The 22860-nt window shown below is 61.1% G+C and overlaps 1 protein-coding gene across 1 annotated transcript in view; it reads right to left on the bottom strand.

The window, feature by feature from the left end:
• The window catches only part of POLR2A (RNA polymerase II subunit A), a 37772-nt gene that overhangs the window by 8591 nt on the left and 6321 nt on the right, over positions 1–22860 (bottom strand). The window contains 19 exon segments of the mRNA XM_075577634.1: positions 2787–3033; positions 3418–3612; positions 3615–3644; positions 3916–3936; positions 3938–4122; positions 4224–4287; positions 4289–4330; positions 4440–4532; positions 4534–4612; positions 5908–6091; positions 12715–12937; positions 13104–13307; positions 14658–14752; positions 15423–15591; positions 16263–16472; positions 18460–18670; positions 19559–19683; positions 20014–20146; positions 20745–20965. Coding sequence (XP_075433749.1) covers positions 2787–3033; positions 3418–3612; positions 3615–3644; positions 3916–3936; positions 3938–4122; positions 4224–4287; positions 4289–4330; positions 4440–4532; positions 4534–4612; positions 5908–6091; positions 12715–12937; positions 13104–13307; positions 14658–14752; positions 15423–15591; positions 16263–16472; positions 18460–18670; positions 19559–19683; positions 20014–20146; positions 20745–20965 — 2731 coding nt within the window.

Genomic DNA, 22860 nt, shown 5'->3' with positions numbered 1-22860 from the left:
CACACACACACACACACACACACACACTCTCTCCTCTGTATACACGTTCTCCCAGTATAAATACACAAAGCCCTCATTCCTCTCCTTGGTATACATGTCTACATACACTCCCTTCCAGTACACAGCCCGTCACACACACAGCACACACACCTCTCTCACCCATATACACACACCTCTCTCACCCATACACACACACACACACACACACACACACCTCTCACACCCACACACACACCTCTCACCCATATATACACACACACCTCTCACCCATACACTCACACACACCTCTCACCCATACACTCACACACACCTCTCACCCATACACACCCTCACCCACACACACACACACCTCTCACCCATACACACACACACACGTTTTCTCCTCTGTATGCACGTTCTCCCAGTATATATACACAAAGCCCTCATTCCTCTCCTTATATACATGTCTACATACACTCCCTTCCAGTACACAGCCCGTCACACACACACACACACACACACCTCTCACCCATACACACACACCTCACCCCGTATACACACACCTCTCTCACCCATATACACACACCTCTCTCACCCATACACACACACACACACACACACCTCTCACCCATATATATACACACACCTCTCACCCATACACACACACACACCTCTCACCCATACACACACACACCTCTCACCCATACACACACACACCTCTCACCATACACACACACACCTCTCACCCATACACACACCTCTCACCCATACACACACCTCTCACCATACACACACACACTTCTCACCCACACACACACACCTCTCACCCACACACACACACACCTCTCACCCATACACACACACACCTCTCACCCATACACACATACACCTCTCACCCATACACACACACACCTCTCACCCATACACACATACACCTCTCACCCATACACACATACACCTCTCACCCATACACACACACCTCTCACCCATACACACACACCTCTCACCCATACACACACACACCTCTCACCCATACACACACACCTCTCACCCATACACACACACCTCTCACCCATACACACACACCTCTCACCCATACACACACACCTCTCACCAATACACACACACCTCTCACCAATACACACACACCTGTCACCAATACACACACACACACACACACACACACACACCTCTCACCCATACACACACACACACCTCTCACCCATACACACACACACACCTCTCACCCATACACACACACCTCTCACCCATACACACACACCTCTCACCCATACACACACACCTCTCACCCATACACACACACCTCTCACCATACACACACACACCTCTCACCATACATACACACCTCTCACCCATACACACACACCTCTCACCCATACACACACATACCTCACCCATACACACACACATACCTCTCACCCATACACACACACACACCCTCTCACCCATACACACACACACACCTCTCACCCATACACACACACAGCTCTCACCCATACACACACACAGCTCTCACCCATACACACACACCTCTCTCACCCATAGCACACACATACCTCACCCATACACACACACACCTCTCACCCATACACACACACACACACCTCTCACCATACACACACACACACCTCTCACCCATACACACACACACACCTCTCACCCATACACACACACAGCTCTCACCCATACACACACACAGCTCTCACCCATACACACACACACCTCTCACCCATACACACACACACCTCTCACCCATACACACACACACCTCTCACCCATACACACACACACACCTCTCACCCATACACACACACCTCTCTCACCCATACACACACATACCTCACCCATACACACACACACACCTCTCACCCATACACACACACACCTCTCACCCATACACACACACAGCCTCTCACCCATACACACACACCTCTCTCACCCATACACACACACACACCTCTCACCCATACACACACCTCTCACCCATACACACACACCTCTCACCCATACACACACACCTCTCACCCATACACACACACCTCTCACCCATACACACACACCTCTCACCCATATACACACACCCTCTCTCACCCATACACACACACACACACACACACCTCTCACCCATATATATATATACACACACCTCTCACCCATACACACACATACCTCTCACCCATACACACACACACACCTCTCACCCATACACACACACAGCTCTCACCCATACACACACACAGCTCTCACCCATACACACACACAGCTCTCACCCATACACACACACAGCTCTCACCCATACACACACACAGCTCTCACCCATACACACACACAGCTCTCACCCATACACACACACAGCTCTCACCCATACACACACACAGCTCTCACCCATACACACACACAGCTCTCACCCATACACACACACACCTCTCACCCATACACACACCTCTCACCCATACACACACCTCTCACCCATACACACACCTCTCACCCATACACACACCTCTCACCCATACACACACCTCTCACCCATACACACACCTCTCACCCATACACACACACACCTCTCACCCATACACACACACACCTCCCACCCATATATATATACAGACACACACACACACCTCTCACCCATACACACACACACCTCCCACCCATATATATATATACAGACACACACACACACCTCTCACCCATACACACACACCTCTCACCCATACCACACACCTCTCACCCATATACACACACCTCCCACCCATATATATATACAGACACACACACACACACACCTGCATTGATCTTCTCCGCTATCTGCTCCATTGTCAGCTTCCGGTCGGTCATGTGCTTGCGGTCCAGCTCCACGCGCAGCAGCCACGGCGAGATTCGCGTCACGTCGAAGTCCGGCATCTCGTAGTACACGTTCACCCACTCCTGGTCCTCCGAAACCACCGTGTTCTGCGGGTTCGGGTCGTAATAAATGGCTGTGTTCGCCGTGACCTTGCGCAAGGTCGTGTGCTCCAAGCGGCACAAGATGTCCTGCGGGGGAACGCGGGGTTAATGTCTCGTATCTCCACCCATTCACCGACCCACATCTCCACCCAACCCACATCTCCAACCACCCATTCACCAACCCACATCTCCACCCAACCCACATCTCCACCCAACCCACATCTCCACCCAACCCACATCTCCACCCAACCCACATCTCCAACCACCCATTCACCAACCCACATCTCCAACACCAACCAGAAATCTCACCCAACCCACATCTCCACCCAACCCACATCTCCAACCACCCATTCACCGACCCACATCTTCACCCATTCACCGACCCACATCTCCACCCATCCAACATCTCCACCCAGTCGCATATCCATCTACATATATATCTATCCATCTATATATCACACATCTCCTGACCTTTGCCCTCTCGGCATCCCGGGCAGACTGCCCCAGCAGGAACACGGTCAGCGAGGGGGTCTTGGGTTTCTTGGAGATGTTGATCAGCTCCTTGAGACGGGGGACTCCCAGGGTGACGTTTTTAGCCGACACTCCGGCGTAGTGGAAAGTGTTCAGGGTCATCTGAGTGGCTGGTTCTCCCAGGGACTGAGCGGCCCAAGGCACCCACCCATCTCACCCGGGTGAGCCTGAGACGGGGGTGGGGAGGACGTATTGCCGTCAGACTGGGAAACACGGCTACGGACCCCCTGATATCACCAACACTGCCCCGGTCCCGTACAACTAGAGTGGAAGCTCTTCATGGCAGATTCCCTCTTCACATGACCCCTCCACCTCCGGGACCGCCACTCTTCACAAGCCCTCCACCCTCGTCACATGACCCTTCGGGACCGCCCTCCCCACCCTCTACGGCCGATCTCCCCCCCCCCCCCCTCCCGTGCAAAGCGGGCGCCGACTCACGATGGCCTGGTTGAACTTGGACCTCGATCTCTCCCAGCAGCCAGTCGAAGGCCTCCCCGCTCAGCCTGAACTCCTCCACCATGCGGCGGCTGCACAGGGTGGAGCGCAGGTGGATGTTGAAGAGCAGCGTGGCGTTCTCCTGCGCCTGGCGACTCAGCGGGTCCTCGCCGTTCACGATCACCAGCTTCTTGCTCAGATCCCTCACACCTGGAGTGAGGAGGGGGGGGGGGGGGACACAGAGGATTTAAGGAGGGTGAGACTCGGGCGTGACCGAGCAGTCGTCCAAATGATAGCGGTCCCATACTCACCGTCCACCACTTTGATGGGGTGCAGGTCGGACGGCATCCGGGTGTTGATGTGGAAGATCTTCTGGGGCGTTCCAGATCATCCGGAGAAGGTTGCATGGAAGGACAACCTGTGCGCGGGGACACATGGTCACTCACTCGCCGTAACGGGGCACGTCACTCGCTAACTGTGCAGGAAATACCCACCGCCCACTGATACACACACACCCCCTCCCTCACCTTGCTATCTCCCGTCGGGAAGATGACTCTCAGGACCTCCCGATCCTCTCTCATCTTGTCGAACTCCTTCTCCAGCTCGTTCTGGATGTGCGCCGTTGCTCAGGATCTCCTTCACCACCTCCTCCTGCAGCGTGCGCCTCAGGGCGCGCTCGTTCGCGTAGTCAAACTTAAACCTGCCGAGGACAAGCGAGGAGGGGGGGTCTTACAGGGGGAGGAGGAGAGCTGGGCGTGGGGATGCCGGCTCCAACAAAAGGGAGTCGTGAGGTGGGACAGGGAGCGGGACGCCGTCTCCGACTAAGGAAGCCACGAGGTGGGACAGGGAGCGGGACGCCGTCTCCGACCAAGGGAGCCACGAGGGGGGACAGGGAGCGGGACGCCGGCTCCGACCAAGGGAGCCACGAGGGGGGACAGGGAGCGGGACGCCGGCTCCGACCAAGGGAGCCACGAGGGGGGACAGGGAGCGGGACGCCGCTCCGACCAAGGGAGCCACGAGACAGGGAGCGGGACGCCGGCTCCGACCAAGGGAGCCACGAGGGGGGACAGGGAGCGGGACGCCGGCTCCGACCAAGGGAGCCACGAGGGGGGACAGGGAGCGGGACGCCGGCTCCGACCAAGGGAGCCACGAGGGGGGACAGGGAGCGGGACGCCGGCTCCGACCAAGGGAGCCACGAGGGGGGACAGGGAGCGGGACGCCGGCTCCGACCAAGGGAGCCACGAGGGGGGACAGGGAGCGGGACGCCGGCTCCGACCAAGGGAGCCACGAGGGGGGACAGGGAGCGGGACGCCGGCTCCGACCAAGGGAGCCACGAGGGGGGACAGGGAGCGGGACGCCGGCTCCGACCAAGGGAGCCACGAGGGGGGACAGGGAGCGGGACGCCGGCTCCGACCAAGGGAGCCACGAGGGGGGACAGGGAGCGGGACGCCGGCTCCGACCAAGGGAGCCACGAGGGGGGACAGGGAGCGGGACGCCGGCTCCGACCAAGGGAGCCACGAGGGGGGACAGGGAGCGGGACGCCGGCTCCGACCAAGGGAGCCACGAGGTGGGACAGGGAGCGGGACGCCGGCTCCGACCAAGGGAGCCACGAGGGGGGACAGGGAGCGGGACGCCGGCTCCGACCAAGGGAGCCACGAGGGGGGACAGGGAGCGGGACGCCGGCTCCGACCAAGGGAGCCACGAGGGGGGACAGGGAGCGGGACGCCGGCTCCGACCAAGGGAGCCACGAGGGGGGACAGGGAGCGGGACGCCGGCTCCGACCAAGGGAGCCACGAGGGGGGACAGGGAGCGGGACGCCGGCTCCGACCAAGGGAGCCACGAGGGGGGACAGGGAGCGGGACGCCGTCTCCGACTAAGGAAGCCACGAGGGGGGACACTGCTACGACCAAGCAGCCCGCGAGGACAATAAGCCGGAGGTCACAGCCCCTCTGCCCCTCTCCCCAAACACTGCGCATGGTGAAGGTCCCAACTCACTTCTTCTCGAACGCCTTGTTGGAGGGTTTCAGGGTGGCCAAGTTCTGGAACTCGACCCCCTCCCCGGCCAGGCCGTCCTCACCGTAGCGCAGCTGCACCACCTGGTTGATGGAGTTCCTCACCGTGGCATCGTACTTCACCATCACAGACTCCATAGACTTGATGAGACGCCTCTGGATGTAGCCTGGAGAGGGGTGGGGGGGGGGGGGAGGGGAGGAGAGAGAGAGATGGGCGGGAAGGGAGGGAGAGAGATGGGCGGGAAGGGAGGGAGAGAGATGGGCGGGAAGGGAGGGAGAGAGATGGGCGGGAAGGGAGGGAGATGGGCGGGAAGGGAGGGAGAGAGATGGGCGGGAAGGGAGGGAGACGGGGGGAAGGGAGAGAGATGGGCGGGAAGGGAGGGAGATGGGCGGGAAGGGAGAGAGATGGGCGGGAAGGGAGAGAGATGGGCGGGAAGGGAGAGAGATGGGCGGGAAGGGAGAGAGATGGGCGGGAAGGGAGAGAGATGGGCGGGAAGGGAGAGAGATGGGCGGGAAGGGAGGGAGAGAGATGGGTGGGAAGGGAGAGAGATGGGCGGGAAGGGAGAGAGATGGGCGGGAAGGGAGAGAGATGGGCGGGAAGGGAGGGAGAGAGATGGGCGGGAAGGGAGGGAGACGGGGGGAAGGGAGAGAGATGGGTGGGAAGGGAGAGAGATGGGCGGGAAGGGAGAGAGATGGGCGGGAAGGGAGAGAGATGGGCGGGAAGGGAGGGAGACGGGGGGAAGGGAGAGAGATGGGTGGGAAGGGAGAGAGATGGGCGGGAAGGGAGAGAGATGGGCGGGAAGGGAGAGAGATGGGCGGGAAGGGAGAGAGATGGGCGGGAAGGGAGGGAGAGAGATGGGCGGGAAGGGAGGGAGACGGGGGGAAGGGAGAGAGATGGGTGGGAAGGGAGAGAGATGGGCGGGAAGGGAGAGAGATGGGCGGGAAGGGAGGGAGAGAGATGGGCGGGAAGGGAGAGAGATGGGCGGGAAGGGAGGGAGACGGGGGGAAGGGAGAGAGATGGGTGGGAAGGGAGAGAGATGGGCGGGAAGGGAGAGAGATGGGCGGGAAGGGAGAGAGATGGGCGGGAAGGGAGAGAGATGGGCGGGAAGGGAGGGAGAGAGATGGGCGGGAAGGGAGAGAGATGGGCGGGAAGGGAGGGAGAGAGATGGGCGGGAAGGGAGGGAGACGGGGGGAAGGGAGAGAGATGGGTGGGAAGGGAGAGAGATGGGCGGGAAGGGAGAGAGATGGGCGGGAAGGGAGAGAGATGGGCGGGAAGGGAGGGAGAGAGATGGGCGGGAAGGGAGGGAGACGGGGGAAGGGAGAGAGATGGGTGGGAAGGGAGAGAGATGGGCGGGAAGGGAGAGAGATGGGCGGGAAGGAGGGAGAGAGATGGGCGGGAAGGGAGGGAGATGGGCGGGAAGGGAGAGAGATGGGTGGGAAGGGAGAGAGATGGGCGGGAAGGGGGAGAGATGGGCGGGAAGGGAGAGAGATGGGCGGGAAGGGAGAGAGATGGGCGGGAAGGGAGAGAGATGGGCGGGAAGGGAGAGAGATGGGCGGGAAGGGAGAGAGATGGAGAGAGATGGGCGGGAAGGGAGAGAGAAGGGAGAGAGATGGGCGGGAAGGGAGAGAGATGGGCGGGAAGGGAGAGAGAAGGGAGAGAGATGGGCGGGAAGGGAGAGAGATGGGCGGGAAGGGAGAGAGATGGGCGGGAAGGGAGAGAGATGGGCGGGAAGGGAGAGAGATGGGCGGGAAGGGAGAGAGATGGGCGGGAAGGGAGAGAGATGGGCGGGAAGGGAGAGAGATGGGCGGGAAGGGAGAGAGATGGGCGGGAAGGGAGAGAGATGGGCGGGAAGGGAGGGAGATGGGCAGGAAGTAAGAGAGATGGGCGGGAAGGGAGAGAGATGGGCGGGAAGGGAGAGAGATGGGCGGGAAGGGAGAGAGATGGGCGGGAAGGGAGAGAGATGGGCGGAAAGGGAGAGAGATGGGCGGGAAGGGAGAGAGAAGGGAGAGAGATGGGCGGGAAGGGAGAGAGATGGGCGGGAAGGGAGAGAGATGGGCGGGAAGGGAGAGAGATGGGCGGGAAGGGAGAGAGATGGGCGGGAAGGGAGAGAGATGGGCGGGAAGGGAGAGAGATGGGCGGGAAGGGAGAGAGATGGGCGGGAAGGGAGGGAGATGGGCAGGAAGAAAGAGAGATGGGCGGGAAGGGAGAGAGATGGGCGGGAAGGGAGAGAGATGGGCGGGAAGGGAGAGAGATGGGCGGGAAGGGAGAGAGATGGGCGGAAAGGGAGAGAGATGGGCGGAAAGGGAGAGAGATGGGCGGAAAGGGAGAGAGATGGGCGGGAAGGGAGAGAGATGGGCGGGAAGGGAGAGAGATGGGCGGGAAGGGAGAGAGATGGGTGGGGAGAGAGATGGGTGGGGAGAGAGATGGGTGGGGAGAGAGATGGGCGGGGAGAGAGATGGGCGGGAAGGGAGAGAGATGGGCGGGAAGGGAGAGAGATGGGCGGGAAGGGAGAGAGATGGGCGGGAAGGGAGAGAGATGGGCGGGAAGGGAGAGAGATGGGCGGGAAGGGAGAGAGAGATGGGCGGGAAGGGAGAGAGATGGGCGGGAAGGGAGGGAGATGGGCAGGAAGAAAGAGAGATGGGCGGGAAGGGAGAGAGATGGGCGGGAAGGGAGAGAGATGGGCGGGAAGGGAGAGAGATGGGCGGGAAGGGAGAGAGATGGGCGGGAAGGGAGAGAGATGGGCGGAAAGGGAGAGAGATGGGCGGGAAGGGAGAGAGAAGGGAGAGAGATGGGCGGGAAGGGAGAGAGATGGGCGGGAAGGGAGAGAGATGGGTGGGAAGGGAGAGAGATGGGCGGGAAGGGAGAGAGATGGGCGGGAAGGGAGAGAGATGGGCGGGAAGGGAGAGAGATGGGCGGGAAGGGAGAGAGATGGGCGGGAAGGGAGGGAGAGAGATGGGCGGGAAGGGAGGGAGACGGGGGGAAGGGAGAGAGATGGGCGGGAAGGGAGAGAGATGGGCGGGAAGGGAGAGAGATGGGCGGGAAGGGAGGGAGAGAGATGGGCGGGAAGGGAGGGAGACGGGGGGAAGGGAGAGAGATGGGTGGGAAGGGAGAGAGATGGGCGGGAAGGGAGAGATGGGCGGGAAGGGAGAGAGATGGGCGGGAAGGGAGAGAGATGGGCGGGAAGGGAGAGAGATGGGCGGGAAGGGAGGGAGAGAGATGGGCGGGAAGGGAGAGAGATGGGCGGGAAGGGAGGGAGAGAGATGGGCGGGAAGGGAGGGAGACGGGGGGAAGGGAGAGAGATGGGTGGGAAGGGAGAGAGATGGGCGGGAAGGGAGAGAGATGGGCGGGAAGGGAGAGAGATGGGCGGGAAGGGAGGGAGAGAGATGGGCGGGAAGGGAGGGAGACGGGGGGAAGGGAGAGAGATGGGTGGGAAGGGAGAGAGATGGGCGGGAAGGGAGAGAGATGGGCGGGAAGGGAGGGAGAGAGATGGGCGGGAAGGGAGGGAGATGGGCGGGAAGGGAGAGAGATGGGTGGGAAGGGAGAGAGATGGGCGGGAAGGGAGAGAGATGGGCGGGAAGGGAGAGAGATGGGCGGGAAGGGAGAGAGATGGGCGGGAAGGGAGAGAGATGGGCGGGAAGGGAGAGAGATGGGCGGGAAGGGAGAGAGATGGGAGAGAGATGGGCGGGAAGGGAGAGAGAAGGGAGAGAGATGGGCGGGAAGGGAGAGAGATGGGCGGGAAGGGAGAGAGATGGGCGGGAAGGGAGAGAGATGGGCGGGAAGGGAGAGAGATGGGCGGGAAGGGAGAGAGATGGGCGGGAAGGGAGGGAGATGGGCAGGAAGAAAGAGAGATGGGCGGGAAGGGAGAGAGATGGGCGGGAAGGGAGAGAGATGGGCGGGAAGGGAGAGAGATGGGCGGGAAGGGAGAGAGATGGGCGGAAAGGGAGAGAGATGGGCGGGAAGGGAGAGAGAAGGGAGAGAGATGGGCGAGAAGGGAGAGAGATGGGCGGGAAGGGAGAGAGATGGGCGGGAAGGGAGAGAGATGGGCGGGAAGGGAGAGAGATGGGCGGGAAGGGAGAGAGATGGGCGGGAAGGGAGAGAGATGGGCGGGAAGGGAGAGAGATGGGCGGGAAGGGAGAGAGATGGGCGGGAAGGGAGAGAGATGGGCGGGAAGGGAGAGAGATGGGCGGAAAGGGAGAGAGATGGGCGGAAAGGGAGAGAGATGGGCGGAAAGGGAGAGAGATGGGCGGGAAGGGAGAGAGATGGGCGGGAAGGGAGAGAGATGGGCGGGAAGGGAGAGAGATGGGCGGAAAGGGAGAGAGATGGGCGGAAAGGGAGAGAGATGGGCGGAAAGGGAGAGAGATGGGCGGAAAGGGAGAGAGATGGGCGGGAAGGGAGAGAGATGGGCGGGAAGGGAGAGAGATGGGTGGGGAGAGAGATGGGTGGGGAGAGAGATGGGTGGGGAGAGAGATGGGTGGGGAGAGAGATGGGCGGGGAGAGAGATGGGCGGGAAGGGAGAGAGATGGGCGGGAAGGGAGAGAGATGGGCGGGAAGGGAGAGAGATGGGCGGGAAGGGAGAGAGATGGGCGGGAAGGGAGAGAGATGGGCGGGAAGGGAGAGAGATGGGCGGGAAGGGGGAGAGATGGGCGGGAAGGGAGAGAGATGGGCGGGAAGGGAGGGAGAGAGATGGGCGGGAAGGGAGGGAGAGAGATGGGCGGGAAGAAAGAGAGATGGGCGGGAAGGGAGAGATGGGCGGGAAGGGAGAGATGGGCGGGAAGGGAGAGAGATGGCCGGGAAGGGAGAGAGATGGGCGGAAAGGGAGAGAGATGGGCGGAAAGGGAGAGAGATGGGCGGAAAGGGAGAGAGATGGGCGGAAAGGGAGAGAGATGGGCGGAAAGGGAGAGAGATGGGCGGAAAGGGAGAGAGATGGGCGGAAAGGGAGAGAGATGGGCGGAAAGGGAGGGAGATGGGCGGAAAGGGAGGGAGATTGGCGGGAAGGGAGAGAGATGGGCGGGAAGGGAGAGAGATGGGCGGGAAGGGAGAGAGATGGGCGGGAAGGGAGAGAGATGGGGAGAGGAAAGGGGGGGAGAAGGGAGAGACGAGAGGGGGGGAAGAGAAGGGAGAGGGGGGGAAGAGAGGAGAAGGGATTAGAGGATTAGGGGATTAGGGGGAGACAGGGGGAGACGAGGGAGAAGAGGCGAGAAAGAAAAGCAAGGGGATGGTTATAGGGTCAGTCTTTCTGTACACTGTAGTTATAGGGTCAGTCCCCCTCTCTGTACACGGTGTGTAGTTATAGGGACAGTCCCCCTCTCTGTACACTGTGTGTAGTTATAGGGTCAGTCCCCCTCTCTGTACACCGTGCGTAGTTATAGGGTCAGTCCCCCTCTCTGTACACCGTGTGTAGTTATAGGGTCAGTCACCCTCTCTGTACACCGTGTGTAGTTATAGGGTCAGTCCCTCTCTGTACACGGTGCGTAGTTATAGGGACAGTCCCCCTCTCTGTACACCGTGTGTAGTTATAGGGTCAGTCCCCCTCTCTGTACACCGTGTGTAGTTATAGGGTCAGTCCCCCTCTCTGCACACCGTGTGCAGTTATAGGGTCAGTCCCCCTCTCTGTACACGGTGTGTAGTTATAGGGTCAGTCCCCCTCTCTGCACACCGTGTGTAGTTATAGGGTCAGTCCCCCTCTCTGCACACCGTGTGTAGTTATAGGGTCAGTCCCCCTCTCTGCACACCGTGTGCAGTTATAGGGTCACTCCCCCTCTCTGTACACCGTGCGTAGTTATAGGGTCAGTCCCCCTCTCTGCACACCGTGTGTAGTTATAGGGTCAGTCCCCCTCTCTGCACACCGTGTGTAGTTATAGGGTCAGTCCCCCTCTCTGTACACCGTGTGTAGTTATAGGGTCAGTCACCCTCTCTGTACACTGTGTGCAGTTATAGGGTCACTCCCCCTCTCTGTACACCGTGCGTAGTTATAGGGTCAGTCCCTCTCTGTACACCGTGTGTAGTTATAGGGTCAGTCACCCTCTCTGTACACCGTGTGTAGTTATAGGGTCAGTCCCTCTCTGTACACGGTGCGTAGTTATAGGGACAGTCCCCCTCTCTGTACACCGTGTGTAGTTATAGGGTCAGTCCCCCTCTCTGTACACCGTGTGTAGTTATAGGGTCAGTCCCCCTCTCTGCACACCGTGTGCAGTTATAGGGTCAGTCCCCCTCTCTGTACACGGTGCGTAGTTATAGGGTCAGTCCCCCTCTCTGCACACCGTGTGTAGTTATAGGGTCAGTCCCCCTCTCTGCACACCGTGTGCAGTTATAGGGTCACTCCCCCTCTCTGTACACCGTGCGTAGTTATAGGGTCAGTCCCCCTCTCTGCACACCGTGTGTAGTTATAGGGTCAGTCCCCCTCTCTGCACACCGTGTGTAGTTATAGGGTCAGTCCCCCTCTCTGTACACCGTGTGTAGTTATAGGGTCAGTCACCCTCTCTGTACACGGTTATAGGGTCAGTCCCCCTCTCTGCACACCGTGTGTAGTTATAGGGTCAGTCCCCCTCTCTGTACACCGTGTAGTTATAGGGTCAGTCCCCCTCTCTGCACACCGTGTGCAGTTATAGGGTCAGTCCCCCTCTCTGCACACCGTGTGCAGTTATAGGGTCAGTCCCCCTCTCTGTACACCGTGCGTAGTTATAGGGTCAGTCCCCCTCTCTGCACACCGTGTGTAGTTATAGGGTCAGTCCCCCTCTCTGCACACCGTGTGTAGTTATTGGGTCAGTACACGGTTATCGGGCCAGTTACCAGTCTCGGCAGTCTTCACCGCCGTGTCGATCAGCCCCTCTCTCCCTCCCATGGCGTGGAAGAAGAACTCGGTCGGGGTCAGTCCGGCCAGGTACGAGTTCTCCACGAAGCCTCTGCTCTCGGGGCCGTAATCATCCTTGATGAAATGGGGCAGCGTCCGGTGCTTGAAACCGAACGGGATCCGCTTCCCCTCCACGTTCTGCTGACCGACCACAGCGATGACCTGGCAGGGGGCGAGGGGAGGAGGGTCACCCCTGACCCTTTAACAGGACACCCCCTCCATGATCTTCCTGTGACCCGTAGTTACCCTGACCTTAGACCAAATGACCCCTGACCCACACCTACGAGACCCTGACCTTGGAACCCGATGCTCCCCCACCTCTCCTCACCTGGGAGATATTAATCTTTGACCCTTTAGCGCCGGACACCACCATGGACTTGAAGTTGTTGTATTCAGACAGCGATTTCTGGGCGGAGGAGCCGGTCTTGTCTCTGGCGTCGTTCAGGATACGGTTGACCTGGTTCTCGAAGGTCTGACGCAGGGTGTTTCCCGGGGTGGGTTCCAACTCATTGTTATGGGCCTTCTCTATGACCTGCGTGGTGGGAAGAGGAGAAGGGATAGGAGATTGAGGTTATGGGACCTTCTCTATGACCTGCGTGGTGGGAAGAGGAGAAGGGATAGGAGATTGAGGTTATGGGACCATCTCTATGACCTGCGTGGTGGGAAGAGGAGAAGGGATAGGAGATTGAGGTTATGGGACCTTCTCTATGACCTGCGTGGTGGGAAGAGGAGAAGGGATAGGAGATTGAGGTTATGGGCCTTCTCTATGACCTGCGTGGTGGGAAGAGGAGAAGGGATAGGAGATTGGGGTTATGGGCCTTCTCTATGACCTGCATGGTGGGAAGAGGAGAAGGGATAGGAGATTGAGGTTATGGGACCTTCTCTATGACCTGTGCGGTGGGAAGAGGAGAAGAGATAGGAGATTGAGGTTATGGGACCTTCTCTATAACCTGTGCGGTGGGAAGAGGAGAAGGGATAGGAGATTGAGGTTATGGGACCTTCTGTATAACCTGCGGGTGGGAAGAGGAGAAGGGATAGGAGATTGAGGTTATGGGACCTTCTGTATAACCTGCGGGTGGGAAGAGGAGATGGGATAGGAGATTGAGGTTATGGAACCTTCTCTATGACCTGCGGGTGGGAAGAGGAGAAGGGATAGGAGATTGAGGTTGAGGTTATGGGACCTTCGTTATGACCTGCGGGTGGGAAGAAGAGAAGAGATAGGAGATTGAGGTTATGGGCCTTCTCTATGACCTGTGCGGTGGGAAGAGGAGAAGGGATAGGAGATTGAGGTTATGGGACCTTATCTATGACCTGCGTGGTGGGAAGAGAAGAGATAGGAGATTGAGGTTATGGGCCTTCTCTATGACCTGTGCGGTGGGAAGAGGAGAAGGGATAGGAGATTGAGGTTATGGGACCTTCTCTATAACCTGTGGGTGGGAAGAGGAGAAGAGATAGGAGATTGAGGTTGAGGTTATGGAACCTTCTCTATGACCTGCGGGTGGGAAGAGAAGAGATAGAAGATTGAGGTTATGGAACCTTCTCTATGACCTGCGGGTGGGAAGAGGAGAAGGGATAGGAGATTGAGGTTATGGAACCTTCTCTATGACCTGCGGGTGGGAAGAAGAGAAGGGATAGGAGATTGAGGTTGAGGTTATGGGACCTTCTCTATGACCTGCGGGTGGGAAGAGGAGAAGCGATAGGAGATTGAGGTTGAGGTTATGGGACCTTCTCTATGACCTGCGGGTGGGAAGGAGACTGAGTATTCCTTAGAAGACCCCTAACTAGGAGTGTCAGAAGTTCACCAACCCACCTCCACGAACCCCCTTGTGAGGAGAGACCTGGAACCCCCCTGACACTGCGGCGATCACCCTCCATCTCTCACCTCTATCACATCCTGCTTGGCCTTCTTGATGGTGTTCTGAATGTCCTGGTAAGTCTTCGCATCAGCGATGGAGTCTCCAATGCCGATGGTGTGACCTGCGCGACCAACAAAACAAGCACGGTGATCAAGCTATGAACGTCAAAAAAGGATCAGTCCTGGTGGTTCCCAACAGGGGGTCCCCCGAGGCGTCTCCAAAGGGTTTACCCAGAATAATCTGGGATGGCGGCAGGGTAACAAAGGCTGGGAAACCCCTGATCTACATCAAGTATAAACGACGCGGGTGCTGGTACTGCTAGGGAGATATCCCATTCACACACAACGTATACAAGGCGGCGCCAGGAGACAGTGATCCGAAGAACCTACTACAGCCGACGCACCATCTCCCGCGTAGGGCCCCCGAGGAAGACCAAGCACGCGGGTGGAAACGATGGCTGTAACATTACTCTGATTACATGGTGTGACTCGAGGTAAGAAATGTATACGGGGTATAAGGTGTACGTATACACACCGCCCCCGGTGGGACAACCCCCTGAACGAAATTCTACTCCCCCCCCCCAGTGTTCAATCTGGATTGTAGAGATGGATCCATCGCTCTGCACAACCCACCCACCCACATCCATACCGAACCCCCAGGACGGACCCCCCCCACCCCACCCCACCCCCAGGACGGACCCCCCCACCCCACCCCACCCCATCCCCAGGACGGACCCCCCCCACCCCATCCCCAGGACGGACCCCCCCCCCCACCCCATCCCCAGGACGGACCCTCAATGAGCAGCCAGTTGTTGATGACCGTCTGGATGTTGGAGTAGAAGAGGCGGGTGGTGTCGTGACCCATTTCCAGGTAGGAGATGTGGACCAGGGAACCGGCCGAGGTCCCCAGAGACTTCTTACACAGGATGCCCATAATCAGCTCCCCGTTCTCCACTATCACCTGCACGGGGGGGAGGGGGGGGGGAAGAGAGCAAGAGAAAAGGCAGAAGGGGGGATAGCAAGAGAAAGGGGGAGGGGCGAGAGGAGGAGAATGTTTAGTGTTAGAGTGGTACCCCTTGAGGGATCTGCTCACAGTGGGGGGGGGGGGGATCTGCTCACAGTGGGGGGGGGGGATCTGCTCACAGTGGGGGGAGATCTGCTCGCAGTGGGGGGGAGATCTGCTCGCAGTGGGGGGAGATCTGCTCGCAGTGGGGGGAGATCTGCTCACAGTGGGGGGAGATCTGCTCACAGTGGGGGGAGATCTGCTCACAGTGGGGGGAGATCTGCTCACAGTGGGGGGAGATCTGCTCACAGTGGGGGGAGATCTGCTCACAGTGGGGGGAGATCTGCTCACAGTGGGGGGAGATCTGCTCACAGTGGGGGGAGATCTGCTCGCAGTGGGGGAGATCTGCTCACAGTGGGGGGGGATCTGCTCACAGTGGGGGGGGATCTGCTCACAGTGGGGGAGATCTGCTCGCAGTGGGGGAGATCTGCTCGCAGTGGGGGAGATCTGCTCGCAGTGGGGGAGATCTGCTCGCAGTGGGGGGGATCTGCTCGCAGTGGGGGAGATCTGCTCGCAGTGGGGGTGAGGGGGGGGAGAATCTTCTCCCAGAGGGTAGGGGGATCACACACCTTGGTGTCTCCGGGGGAGATGTGCTTGTAGGGCCCGCTGTCCTCCTCGTCGGGGTGGGTGCTGTGTGTCCTGATACAGTTGATGTGTCCCGGGATGATGAGGGAGAAGATCTGTTTCCCGGTCCAGAACGGACGCGGCTTTAGGATGGCCGGCTGGGGGACCTTCCCGTCCCAGGTGGAGAGGAACATGAGCAAGTTCATCACCTCGCCCTGAGGGAGAGATCAGTGTGAGCAGAAACATATCCCACGTCCGACACAGGCAGGAGGGAGCTATGAGCCTGTCCCTCCCCCCGCAGGGTGACACAGACAGAAGGGAGCTATGAGACTGTCCCTCCCCCCGCAGGGTGACACAGTGACACAGGCAGAAGGGAGCTATGAGTCTGTCCCTCCCCCGCAGGGTGACACAGTGACACAGACAGAAGGGAGCTATGAGTCTGTCCCTCCCCCGCAGGGTGACACAGTCAGAAGGGAGCTATGAGTCTGTCCCCCCCCCCCCCGCAGGGTGACACAGACAGAAGGGAGCTATGAGCCTGTCCCTCCACCCGCAGGGTGACACAGTGACACAGACAGAAGGGAGCTATGAGTCTGTCCCTCCACCCGCAGGGTGACACAGTGACACAGACAGAAGGGAGCTATGAGTCTGTCCCTCCCCCCGCAGGGTGACACAGACAGAAGGGAGCTATGAGTCTGTCCCTCCCCCGCAGGGTGACACAGACAGAAGGGAGCTATGTGTCTGTCCCTCCCCCCGCAGGGTGACACAGTGACACAGACAGAAGGGAGCTATGTGTCTGTCCCTCCCCCGCAGGGTGACACAGTGACACAGACAGAAGGGAGCTATGAGTCTGTCCCTCCCCCGCAGGGTGACACAGTGACACAGACAGAAGGGAGCTATGAGTCTGTCCCTCCCCCGCAGGGTGACACAGTCAGAAGGGAGCTATGAGTCTGTCCCCCCCCCCCCCGCAGGGTGACACAGACAGAAGGGAGCTATGAGCCTGTCCCTCCACCCGCAGGGTGACAGTGACACAGACAGAAGGGAGCTATGAGTCTGTCCCTCCCCCCGCAGGGTGACACAGTGACACAGACAGAAGGGAGCTATGAGTCTGTCCCTCCCCCCGCAGGGTGACACAGTGACACAGACAGAAGGGAGCTATGAGTCTGTCCCTCCCCACGCAGGGTGACACAGTGACACAGACAGAAGGGAGCTATGAGTCTGTCCCTCCCCCCGCAGGGTGACACAGACAGAAGGGAGCTATGAGCCTGTCCCTCCCCCCGCTGGGTGACACAGTGACGCAGACAGAAGGGAGCTATGAGACTGTCCCTTCCCCCACAGGGTGACACAGTGACACAGACAGAAGGGAGCTATGAGTCTGTCCCTCCCCCCCGCAGGGTGACACAGTGACACAGACAGAAGGGAGCTATGAGCCTGTCCCTCCCCCCGCAGGGTGACACAGTGACGCAGACAGAAGGGAGCTATGAGTCTGTCCCTTCCCCCGCAGGGTGACAGTGACACAGACAGAAGGGAGCTATGAGTCTGTCCCTCCCCCGCAGGGTGACACAGTGACACAGAGTCTGTCCCTCCCCCCACAGGGTGACACAGTGACACAGAGCCTGTCCCTCCCTCCGCAGGGTGACACAGTGACACAGAGCCTGTCCCTCCCCCCGCAGGGTGACACAGACAGAAGGGAGCTGTGAAACTGTCCCTCCCCCCGCAGGGTGACACAGTGACACAGAGCCTGTCCCTCCCCCCGCAGGGTGAGTAACAGAGCCTGTCCCTCCCCCCGCAGGGTGACACAGTGACACAGAGCCTGTCCCTCCCCCCGCAGGGTGACACAGTGACACAGAGCCTGTCCCTCCCCCCGCAGGGTGACACAGTGACACAGAGCCTGTCCCTCCCCCCGCAGGGTGACACAGACAGAAGGGAGCTGTGAAACTGTCCCTCCCCCCGCAGGGTGACACAGTGACACAGAGCCTGTCCCTCCCCCCGCAGGGTGAGTAACAGAGCCTGTCCCTCCCCCCGCAGGGTGACACAGTGACACAGAGCCTGTCCCTCCCCCCGCAGGGTGACACAGTGACACAGAGCCTGTCCCTCCCCCCGCAGGGTGACACAGTGACACAGAGCCTGTCCCTCCCCCCGCAGGGTGACACAGTGACACAGAGCCTGTCCCTCCCCCGCAGGGGGACAGTACAGAAGACTCACCCTCTCCAGGAAGACGTCGCGCTTGGTGAACTTGCGCACGGCGGTCAGCGAGTCCTGCACGATGCCCATGACGGGACGGTTGGACTGAGGAGTGACAATCATACGCGGCACCATGGCCAGCTCCTGGATCTCCGCCCGCGTCTCCAGGGACTGAGGCAGGTGTAGGTTCATCTCGTCCCCGTCAAAGTCAGCGTTGTATGGAGTGGTCACACTGCGGAGAAGGGGAGGGGGACACGGAGAGGGGTCATGCCCCCACCCAACGGTAAGCCTACACCCCCACCCAACGGTAAGCCTACACCCCCACCCAATGGGTAAGCCTACACCCCCACCCAACGGTAAGCCTACACCCTCACCCAATGGGTAAGCCTACACCCTCACCCAATGGGTAAGCCTACACCCCCACCCAACGGTAAGCCTACACCCTCACCCAATGGGTAAGCCTACACCCCCACCCAACGGTAAGCCTACACCCTCACCCAATGGGTAAGCCTACACCCCCACCCAACGGTAAGCCTACACCCTCACCCAATGGGTAAGCCTACACCCCCACCCAACGGTAAGCCTACACCCCCACCCAACCGTAAGCCTACACCCCCACCCAACGGTAAGCCTACACCCCACCCAACGGTAAGCCAATACCCCCACCCAACGGGTAAGCCTACACCCCCACCCAACGTTAAGCCTACACCCCCACCCAACGGTAAGCCTAAACCCCCACTTAACGGGTAAGTCTACACCCCCACCCAGCGGGTAAGCCTACACCCACATCCAACGGGTAAGCCTACACCCTTACCCAACTGGTTAGCCTACACCCACATCCAACGGGTAAGCCTACACCCCCACCCAACGGGTAAGCCTACGCCCCCACCCAACGGTAAGCCTACGCCCTCACCCAATGGGTAAGCCTACAGCCTCATCCAACGGGTAAGCCTACACCCCCACCCAACGGTCACACTGCTGAGAAGGGGAGGGGGACACGAAAAGGGCTCATCCCTGCACCGACAAGCCTACACCCAAACCCAACGGTCACACGTCCCTACGGACCTTCTGCCACGCACCTATCCCCCAGGTGTGCAACTGGGCAAGGAGAGGCCCTCACCTGAGGTTGAGTCGGAAGGTGGACCAGGGCAGGATCCGCACCCTGTGCCCCATCATGGACATCTTGTGCAGCGTGGGCTGTCTGTTGAAGATGACGATGTCCCCGTCACACATGTGTCTTTCCACCTGGTCGGGAACCCGGGAGACAGAAGTCACCGCCTGTACACTGAGCGGGTGTGCGTGTGTGGGGGTGGGTGTGGGTGGGGGTGTGTGAGAGGACGGTGGCCGAGCCCAGAGAAGCCGATATAACGGCTCAACTGAAGCCCGTTGTCTGGATTTATTCCAGAGGAAGAAGACAACAAAAGTCTAGAACTTCCATTGCTCTGGATCTATTTCTGAAGGGGGCAAATAAAGGAATGGGGGGGGGGGGCACACAGAGGTTCTGATGTGGAAGTCCAAGCTGAAGGCGCAGCCCCTGCGGAGGGCAGGCTGGCCACCTCGGGGGCCCGCACTGACCTTGTATCCGATCTGCAGGTGCAGGTCGCTGGGTTTGGGGTGGAATCGCAGGTCGATACGGTCCCCGTTGTCTCGGATGATGTATTTGGCTCCGGGATACTGACTGTTCCCGCGTCGCACCAGCTCCTGCAGCCTGAAGACACAGAACAATACTGACCCGCCCGTCCCACGGAACGCGCTGCTGACCCGCGCGTAACGCCCGGAACACAATACTGACCCGCCCGTCCCACAATACTGACCCGCCCGTCCCACACTACTGACCCGCACGTAACACCCAGAACACAATACTGACCCGCCCGTCCCACACTACAGAACCGCTCGTCCCACACTACTGACCCGCACGTAACACCCAGAACACAATACTGACCCGCCCGTCCCACAATACTGACCCGCCCGTCCCACACTACTGACCCGCCCGTCCCACACTACTGACCCACACGTAACACCCAGAACACAATACTGACCCGCCCGTCCCACAATACTGACCCGCCCGTCCCACACTACTGACCCACACGTAACACCCAGAACACAATACTGACCCGCCCGTCCCACAATACTGACCCGCCCGTCCCACACTACTGACCCGCACGTAACACCCAGAACACAATACTGACCCGCCCGTCCCACAATACTGGACACAGGGTATATACCCGGGTGGGGAGGACACCGGGTATATACCCGGGTGGAGGCAGGGTATATACCCGGGTGGGGGCAGGGAGATGGGGACTGACCGGTCGATATTGAAGGGCGTGACTATCTCGGGGAAGGTCATGTTGGCCGCGATGGACCTCGGCACCCCGACCTGATCAATGGACAGGTTTGGGTCGGGAGTAATGACCGTCCGGGCGGAGAAGTCCACGCGCTTCCCCATCAGGTTTCCACGCACGCGCCCTTCCTTCCCCTTCAACCGCTGCTTCAGGGACTTCAGGGGACGCCCAGACTTCTGCATGGCCTGAGGAGACGGGGGGCGAGAGCCGGGGGGGGCGTCAGGCGAGAGAGAGCCAGTGGGGGGCGTCAGGCGAGAGAGCCGGGGGGGCGTCAGGCGAGAGAGAGCCGGGGGGGGGCGTCAGGCGAGAGAGAGCCGGGGGGGGCGTTAGGCGAGAGAGAGCCCGGGGGGGCGTCAGGCGAGAGAGCCGGGGGGGCGTCAGGCGAGAGAGAGCCGGGGGGGGGCGTCAGGCGAGAGAGAGCCCGGGGGGGCGTCAGGCGAGAGAGAGCCGGGGGGCGTCAGGCGAGAGAGAGCCGGGGGGGGGGCGTCAGGCGAGAGAGAGCCGGGGGGGGCGTCAGGCGAGAGAGAGCCGGGGGGGGGGGGGGCGTCAGGCGAGAGAGAGCCGGGGGGGGGGGGGGCGTCAGGCGAGAGAGAGCCGGGGGGCGTCAGGCGAGAGAGAGCCGGGGGGGCGTCAGGCGAGAGAGAGCCGGGGGGGCGTCAGGCGAGAGAGAGCCGGGGGGGCGTCAGGCGAGAGAGAGCCGGGGGGGCGTCAGGCGAGAGAGAGCCGGGGGGGCGTCAGGCGAGAGAGAGCCGGGGGGGCGTCAGGCGAGAGAGAGCCGGGGGGGCGTCAGGCGAGAGAGAGCCGGGGGGGCGTCAGGCGAGAGAGAGCCGGGGGGGCGTCAGGCGAGAGAGAGCCGGGGGGGCGTCAGGCGAGAGAGAGCCGGGGGGGCGTCAGGCGAGAGAGAGCCGGGGGGGCGTCAGGCGAGAGAGAGCCGGGGGGGCGTCAGGCGAGAGAGAGCCGGGGGGGCGTCAGGCGAGAGAGAGCCGGGGGGGCGTCAGGCGAGAGAGAGCCGGGGGGGCGTCAGGCGAGAGAGAGCCGGGGGGGCGTCAGGCGAGAGAGAGCCGGGGGGGCGTCAGGCGAGAGAGCCGGGGGGGCGTCAGGCGAGAGAGAGCCGGGGGGGCGTCAGGCGAGAGAGAGCCGGGGGGGCGTCAGGCGAGAGAGAGCCGGGGGGGCGTCAGGCGAGAGAGAGCCGGGGGGGCGTCAGGCGAGAGAGAGCCGGGGGGGCGTCAGGCGAGAGAGAGCCGGGAGGGCGTCAGGCGAGAAAGAGCCGGGGGGCGTCAGGCGAGAGAGAGCCGGGGGGGCGTCAGGCGAGAGAGAGCCGGGGGGGCGTCAGGCGAGAGAGAGCCGGGGGGCGTCAGGCGAGAGAGAGCCGGGGGGCGTCAGGCGAGAGAGAGCCGGGGGGGACGTCAGGCGAGAGAGAGCCGGGGGGGGGCGTCAGGTGAGAGAGAGCCGGGGGGGCATCCGGCAGGGAGACTAGAGAGAGCCGGGTATCAGGCAGGGAGGCGAGAGAGAGCCGGGGGAGCGTCAGGCAGAGAGGCGAGAGAGAGCCGGGGGGCGTCAGGCGAGAGAGAGCTGGGGGGGCGTCAGGCGAGAGAGAGCCGGGGGGGGGGCGTCAGGCGAGAGAGAGCCGGGGGGGGGGTCAGGCGAGAGAGAGCCGGAGGGGCGTCAGGCGAGAGAGAGCTGGGGGGTGTCAGGGAGAGAGAGCCGGGGGGGCGTCAGGCGAGAGAGTCGGGGGGGGCGTCAGGCGAGAGAGCCGGGGGGCGTCATGCGAGAGAGCCGGGGGGGGGGCGTCAGGCAGGGAGGCGAGAGAGAACCGGGGGGGGGGGCGTCAGGCAGTGAGGCGAGAGAGAACCGGGGGGGGGCGTCAGGCAGGGAGGCGAGAGAGAACCGGGGGGGGGGGGGGCGTCAGACAGGGAGGCGAGAGAGAGCCGGGGGCGTCAGGCAGGGAGGCGAGAGAGAACCGGGGGCGTCAGGGAGAGAGCGTCAGACAGGAAGGCGAGAGAGAGCGGGGGGAGCGTCAGACAGGGAGGCGAGAGGGAGCAGGGGGCGTCAGGCAGGGAGGCGAGAGAGAGCAGGGGGC

Source organism: Ascaphus truei, chromosome 20 (genome assembly GCF_040206685.1).
Source record: "Ascaphus truei isolate aAscTru1 chromosome 20, aAscTru1.hap1, whole genome shotgun sequence".
Classification (NCBI taxonomy): Eukaryota; Metazoa; Chordata; class Amphibia; order Anura; family Ascaphidae; genus Ascaphus; species Ascaphus truei.
Note: the sequence above shows the minus strand (reverse complement) of the source record. Positions and strands in the feature narration are given on the sequence as shown.